This window comes from Andrena cerasifolii, chromosome 6, assembly GCF_050908995.1.
Source record: "Andrena cerasifolii isolate SP2316 chromosome 6, iyAndCera1_principal, whole genome shotgun sequence".
NCBI classification, from domain to species: domain Eukaryota; kingdom Metazoa; phylum Arthropoda; class Insecta; order Hymenoptera; family Andrenidae; genus Andrena; species Andrena cerasifolii.
The window spans coordinates 17,532,086-17,538,734 of record NC_135123.1 but is presented as its reverse complement, the minus strand read 5'-3'; the positions used below and the strand labels follow the sequence as shown (position 1 = coordinate 17,538,734).

The 6,649-nt window shown below is 42.8% G+C and overlaps 2 protein-coding genes across 4 annotated transcripts; both read right to left on the bottom strand.

The window, feature by feature from the left end:
* Positions 1-27: 27 nt before the first annotated feature.
* Positions 28-2,104, bottom strand: LOC143370128 (peptidyl-prolyl cis-trans isomerase sig-7). Its single transcript, XM_076814799.1, has 4 exons — positions 1,910-2,104; positions 1,307-1,797; positions 1,000-1,241; positions 28-921 (listed from the first exon to the last, which is right to left on the bottom strand). The coding sequence occupies exons 1-4, from the start codon at positions 1,977-1,979 to the stop codon at positions 171-173; spliced, it is 1,554 nt and encodes a 517-aa protein (XP_076670914.1). The 5' UTR covers positions 1,980-2,104; the 3' UTR covers positions 28-170.
* Positions 2,105-3,486: 1,382 nt separating this feature from the next.
* Positions 3,487-6,322, bottom strand: LOC143370220 (mitochondrial coenzyme A diphosphatase NUDT8). 3 transcript variants are annotated; one of them, XM_076815025.1, is made up of 2 exons: positions 5,574-6,322; positions 3,487-4,635 (listed from the first exon to the last, which is right to left on the bottom strand). In XM_076815025.1, the coding sequence occupies exons 1-2, from the start codon at positions 5,844-5,846 to the stop codon at positions 3,931-3,933; spliced, it is 978 nt and encodes a 325-aa protein (XP_076671140.1). In that variant the 5' UTR covers positions 5,847-6,322; the 3' UTR covers positions 3,487-3,930. The 3 variants fall into 3 exon arrangements, with proteins under 3 accessions (XP_076671140.1, XP_076671141.1, XP_076671142.1); XM_076815026.1 differs by lacking the exon at positions 5,574-6,322 and adding an exon at positions 4,914-5,161 and having other exon boundaries at positions 3,487-4,748; XM_076815027.1 differs by lacking the exon at positions 5,574-6,322 and adding an exon at positions 4,914-5,140.
* Between the last annotated feature and the right edge of the window lie 327 nt (positions 6,323-6,649).

Below are 6,649 nucleotides of genomic sequence, written 5' to 3'. Positions count from 1 at the left end.
ACAGAGTACAAATAATCAATAACGGCGTAAATTAAGTAATAGCTTTATTCGTTTAACAAAAGTTAAGCGTATACGCTAAAAAGTGATTGATCGATCGCTCCATCGATTACTGTACAAAATATAGTCGCGGTGAGAATGATGGCGCGTTCGAAGAATCGTACATATTTACATTACTTCCTCCTCTGCTTATGTTTCTCGGATTTCGAGTGCCTCTCCATTGACCGATCCCTGTTCCGTTTCTTCTTGTGATTCGAGTGCCTTTCCTCGAGCCCTCCGCGTTTCGGGCTACCGTCGTCGGAACTAGAGCTATCTCTCTCCCTTCTCTTTTTACCATGCGCGTGTTCCCTATGGCTCTCCTTTTTACCTCGATTCTTATCCCTACTTCTGTCTCTACTCTCGCTTCTACTCCTATCCCTGCTTCTTCGTCTCCTTTCCTTTTTTCGCCAGGCTTCGGGCTCGAGTCTTTCGCGCGAACTCTCGCAGTACTTTCTGTCCTTAAATTTCTCCTTCTCAGGGTATCTTCCCCCGTTACCGGGGTACTCCGAATTGTCCTTACTGCTCTCTTTCCTGCGATCGTGTTTTCTGTGCTCCAGTACTTCGTCCCTGTGTCTCCTATCGTTTTCTCTTCGATCTCTTGTCTCGTCCCTAGTTTCCTTCATCCTTTTGCTTCTCGCGCCAACTCTCCCCCACTTTTCATGATCCCCATCGTTGTACTTGTCGTCCAAGTATTGTATCCCTTTACCTTTACCCCTCCACCTCATTTTGGCCACCGACTGCGAGAAGTCCACGTGTATACGACGATCATCGATCAACACGTTGTCCATCTTAAAGTAAGCCTCCTCGCAACTCTTGCGATCCGCGAACTCGATGAACGCGTATTGCAGAGAGTCGCCTGTTTGTCGATCTCTGATCACTTCGCATCTGAAAGAAGAAAGGTTCGGTCGATAGTAGGAGGGCATAAGAACTACGTACTCGTACCACCGTAGAGTTCAGGCATACCCAACAATTTTTCCAAATCGACTGAAGATGATTTCAAGGTCGTCATCGTTGGTGACAGGATTCAGTTTGCACACGAACAAAACATTTTCAGGGGGAGCCATCTCCACGTCCGGTATGTCACCCACAATTTCCAGTATCGTGGCTCTTGCCTTTGCCTCCTTCTCTTTCTGCATCTCCATGATCTCCTCGGCTGTCATGCCAGCCGTATCATCTATTACTTCGTCTGCTCCAATTCTGTCGCTCTATAAACACGTTCGTCTATCTTTATAAAGGAACTTCGGAACTTAGCGACACAAGAGACACTTACCATGAGGCATTCTTTCGTAGGCGGCGGGCTCTGATCAGGCACAATGAAACCTTTGGGATCCTCGAAAGGATCTTCCAAGATAACGGTATGAGAAATACGTATGTCTTGGTACGGCCTGTGATCTCCGTCGCAGATCGTCTCGTTCAACTTTAGAATAATCTCCAAGCCTTCCGTGATCTCGCCGAACACGCAGTGCTCTCCGTCCAATGATTGGAGCTCCGGGGCCAGCGTCACAAAGAACTGAGACCCGAGCATGTTGTTACCGCAGTTAACCATAGACATTAAACCGCTTCTATCGTGCTTTATCTTTGGCATCTGCTCCGCCTCGTAGTACCGTGCTTTCTCGCCCAACACTATCCCGTAGATGCTCTCTCCACCTTTTCCAGTGCCAGTAGGATCTCCGGTTTGAGCGATGAAGTTGCTCTGAACGGAATGGAACAAATTCCAATTGTAATACTTGAGCTTGCATAGCTTGAGGAAGTTCCGGCACGCTGCAACACAGGATTTACATTAACAGGATCATCGACCTTCCAAGTCTTACGCGAGTGTACGTGTCGTGATGAAGCCAAAAAACTTTAACCTCCAAATTCATTTTCCACTTACTTTGCGCTCGTTCGTCAGTATATAAATCGACAGTGAAGTCACCTATGGTAGTTTCTATTACAACCGCCATATTTTCATAATTTTCTGGCTTTATGTTACGCGTTTGCCATTTACACCATTTGGAAAATCCTAAGAGTAAATATAAATATCTATTTAAACGCAAACCTGATGGGGTAAAACAGAATGCGCAGTCCACAGCAGCTCCTAGTAGCAGGAGTGCATAATGCAAGGTGGCGATTAGAGCGAGCGAGCATGCTGTTTGGAAAAGGACAGAGACACGTATTCCGCCATTTAGGTTACTTTTCAAGACCAACTGGCGCTCAAAAATTGAAATTGGCGGTTGGGCTACAATACCCTGCTGGAGCTGCCAGTTAGAACCGCATTAAAAAATTTTAAATCCGGATTGATGCGGTTTTCTTCCCGTAAATTCCAGATTGAACCCGATGAAATATTTTCTATCGGTTTCAAACCGGATATGCATGTAAAAATCTTGACGGTATGCATCCCGTGAATTATTTGCTCTGCCAATCCGGATCGCGACGGACTCGAAAGAGCTTGTGGCATTTCCAGATTGAATCCGTAAGTTTTTTGATCCGCAATTTCAGATACGAAACTTCCGGGTTTATACAAATGGCAATTCCTGATAGAAATTGATAAATTTCGCACATGCAAATCCTGTTTCATCCATCGATCTGGATATCCGCATTGAACCGGATTCGTTTTTGAACTGGCACAAATCACTGCTTGAAAATCCAGGTAGTACCGCATTGAACCAGATAGATCCAGATCAAAATTCAACGCGGTTCTAACTGGCTGTTCCAGCAGGGTATCGACCGGGGTTGCTTTGGCCGAAATTTCTATATTTGGGCTACCCAAATGGCATTAAAAAATTTTATAAAATAGATTATCATTGTTGTGTTAAAACGTTAATTTTAATTTTCACATCAGTTTTATTTAAATTCGTTTTTGTTAAAATAAAGTTAATTTGTTGTATCTAAAAGAAATAAAAAAAACAGTTCCAGAAAATATTAAGAAAATACTTAAACATCCTTTTCATTCAAGATATATTAATTTTGGCGCTTTTGGGCTACTTTACCTATGCGATCTGGCAGCTCCACGTTAAAACCATCTGCAAACCCTGCTTTCGCCGCTGCGGGCCGCTAGCATTTGTGTGTTCATGAACAGAACAATTTTTTAAAACGCTTTTTCGAGCAATAAATGAACAATTTTGTTGTTAAAAATGATTGCGCAATCGCCGTTGAATCTCTGTAAATGACCTCGGCTTATTTATTATAAATAAACAATGAAATAAAGAGAGCATAACCTTCTTCCTCGGTGAAGTGTTTTGTCGCGGAAACTTATTAATAGGTAATTAATTATAATGAAAATCACTGCAAATTCCGTGTAAGATCGATCTCAGGGGTGTATGTTTGAAAATGGTACTGCAAAACTGTATAAATTATTATTAAAAATGCCGTCTCTTTTTAATTATGTGAATACTTCCTAAAGTGGGTATCATGTTCGCTGTAATTCTTAATGACTACTTAATTATAATGTAAATAATTGCAGGCGCTATGTAAGAAAGTAGTCAAGGGTCTGTATTTCAAGGTCGAATTATATAGATACATAAATTAGTAGTAGTAAGTCCATAATTCATTAAACGTTACAAGTAGTTATTAATGACATCACACTTGCTGTAACTTAACATAGGCAGGTAGTAGTTAAGAGACTATACATGTATGTACTTTAACATGCAACCACAAAGGTACAGGAATTAATTTTAGTAATTAGCGTTTTGTTAATTGTTGGCAGTTGACCAATAATGCAAAAATATACGAATTTGTTTGTAATCCTGTCTCGGGCATAGCGCTAGTTAACGAGTTAAATCACAGATTCAATTACAGGTGTTGTCATCTATTCGTAGAAAAAAAGGGTGTACGATTCCTTCATATCTCTATATTATCGATTACAGCGTATACACACAAGCGAATGGAGAACAAAGTACAGATTCAGATACAATCTCAGGAAGGTGGAATATTCTTCTCTAATTTTTTTATCTGTGGCAGAACTGGTTGTACATAGACAAGCTTGTGCTTGTAGGCATTAGGTACAAGAATGTTCAGAACCCTGTGCGTTATAGCGGCAGTGAAACCCCAGACACGATGTTTCCCACCCAGATACACTGGCAGAATGTAATTGTCACGGAATTGGGTGAATCGAAACAAAGAAGGGTCACACAAATTCTTGAGGCTGAGAAAGAACGCTTCCTCCACTTCGTCTCTGTTGATATTAAGCTTGTTTGGATCGACCTCGCCTATGTAGCCGAAAACAGGCATCACCTTCAAGTCCTTCTTATGGATTATACTACCACACGTCCATACGTCCACCTTCTCTCTAGGAATCTTAAGTTCCTCCCACGTCTCGCGTAGCGCAGTCTCTTCGAGGTGACAATCCTCCTTGTCGTACATACCGCCAGGAAAAGATACTTGCCCTCGGTTCGTCGACATCCTCGTGGACCTTAGAGTATAAAGGAAGCCCAACTCGCCTTCGTGTTTGCATAATGGCACCAAAACTGCGGCTCGGCTCACTTTCTCGTCCGAGACCTTCTCAATTTGTCGTGGTTTAAACTTCTCGATAAAGGACTTCCGGTTGCCTTCGCTCAGCACCACTTCCGGCTTCAGATGCTGGAGAGTGGCCGCGCTGAGGCCCCGCTGCGATTCCACCGACTTTATCGTGAAGAAAAAGCACCGTTTTAACGCGACATTACGGTGACATTCGAAACGAGCGCCCGACAGTCGTTTTCGCAGATTGCCAACAAAAAACGGCTGATAAAACATAACTGTGAAATGTTGTATTTAATGTTACATGGTTCGGTTTTGCCACCAGAATTTTTGAAAATAAACGAACGGATATCCGCGAAAGTGTCGCCATCCGGTGTGGGCAGAGGAAAGCAAATGGCGATGTGACGTATTCCGTTGTATTCGTGCAAGAAGAGAATACTTACGAAACTACGCCGCAAACAGCGTGAAGAAAAGGAATAGAATCTCATTGATGCGATTAGTACTCCAAATAAACGTTTATCGCCGCCGGGTGATCAACGAAAAGGCACGGCGAATCAAGTTCTTAGCTATCTAGAACGTAGCCGCCTTTGACACTTAATTTATCGAAAATCACTAGCGATATGTTTAGATACGTAGTAATTCCACGCGCAGCTGCTAGATGTCCGACCAATCGTTTTAAACGATTTCCTTATTTGTTTCTGAAATCATGCTGATCGATAATGAATCGATCGTGTTATTCGTACGTAGTGCGATCCACCGTTCATTTACTCGTTTTTCCTAGACCTTCGACCTAAAAAGTGACTTAATCGCTCCCAAAGTCAGCAATTTCCAGCACAAGTACGAGTGGCTAAAGATATTCACTGAATCACGCTTACGTGTCCCTTTTAATCATAGTGGATAATAAAATTATTATCGTTTCTAGTTGCGCGAAGAATCGTGCCTTACGAAATCTCGCGGAAACACGAGAAAGAAAAACAGGAAGACTATAAGTGCTACCTTTCACGAGCAGCACGATGCGTTACGTGGAGGCTAGACGCGAACGAGCGAACCGCAACACCTACTTATATTCACCAAATTAACGTTTATTTGAGCGCTGCTCTTACGTCGAGACATCGGGCTGCCGTTTTGCTCGACGTATGCAACGGTATCGAGCGGATTCTACCGCGAATCTTTGGATCGTCGTGCGATCCTCTCAGATCTCCAACGTTCCCCGAAAGCTTTCTATTTTTGACGCGGACATTGAACGCGTTTACATTAAAACTTGAGTGGTAACCGTGGGACTGAATTTTAGCATTTTGGCGTACGCACATACGCCGTACATACGGTCTCACTACACTGGCTCTAGAACTTTTCCCTGGCGATCTAAGCAACGCCATCTTGCATTTGCTTTCTCACTACTCTTTCTGCTTTACGTTTCAGTAACGGGGTACAGAAAGCGAATTGATTCGAATGCCGCGAAAATTTTATTTCGACACTCGCTAGCCGATGCATCGGCTATTCCACTAGCCGACCGTGACCCAGATCGTGAGGTACATGACGCGACTCGTTAATCTCGGAAATTATATATCTTAAGTTTCTACCGGGCGGACTCAATAGGTTTTCCTCTTGGAATTTAATCTTTTTGTTTGTCGCGCCACCTGCATCGACCAGCGTATATCCATTAGGTCATTAGGTGAAGAATTAATGAACAACGGGGCGCGATAAGGAAGGATGCGTTTCGAATCATGAGAAATGACGCATCCTGCACGGTACAATCGTTACTACTTGATTATTTTTACCCCGCCGCGATGAATAGATCCCCGATAAAGACCAGAAGACTTTGCCCCCAAGGCTGGAATACATTTGAATACATTCGAATCGTAATGCATCGAGGTGGTAATATATTATAAATCGATCCTTTAGGGTAACAAATTCTATAGCCATCGTGCTCGACATCGGTTCGATCGAAAAACGGCTGTTTATGAATTACGTAAGTATATAGGAATTTGTATTCCAATTACAAGTGACTGTTAATATTCGGACTACATAAGTACACGCATCGACGACTGGTATGAACGGCCAAAGTACGGCCGTAGTATATTACGATTCACGAATAGCAGTGATTGCTTTCCACTTGTTAATCGACAAATAGGAAGAACCGAAACTCATTGTGTAAGTAGTAATGTGTTTATATTTGCCG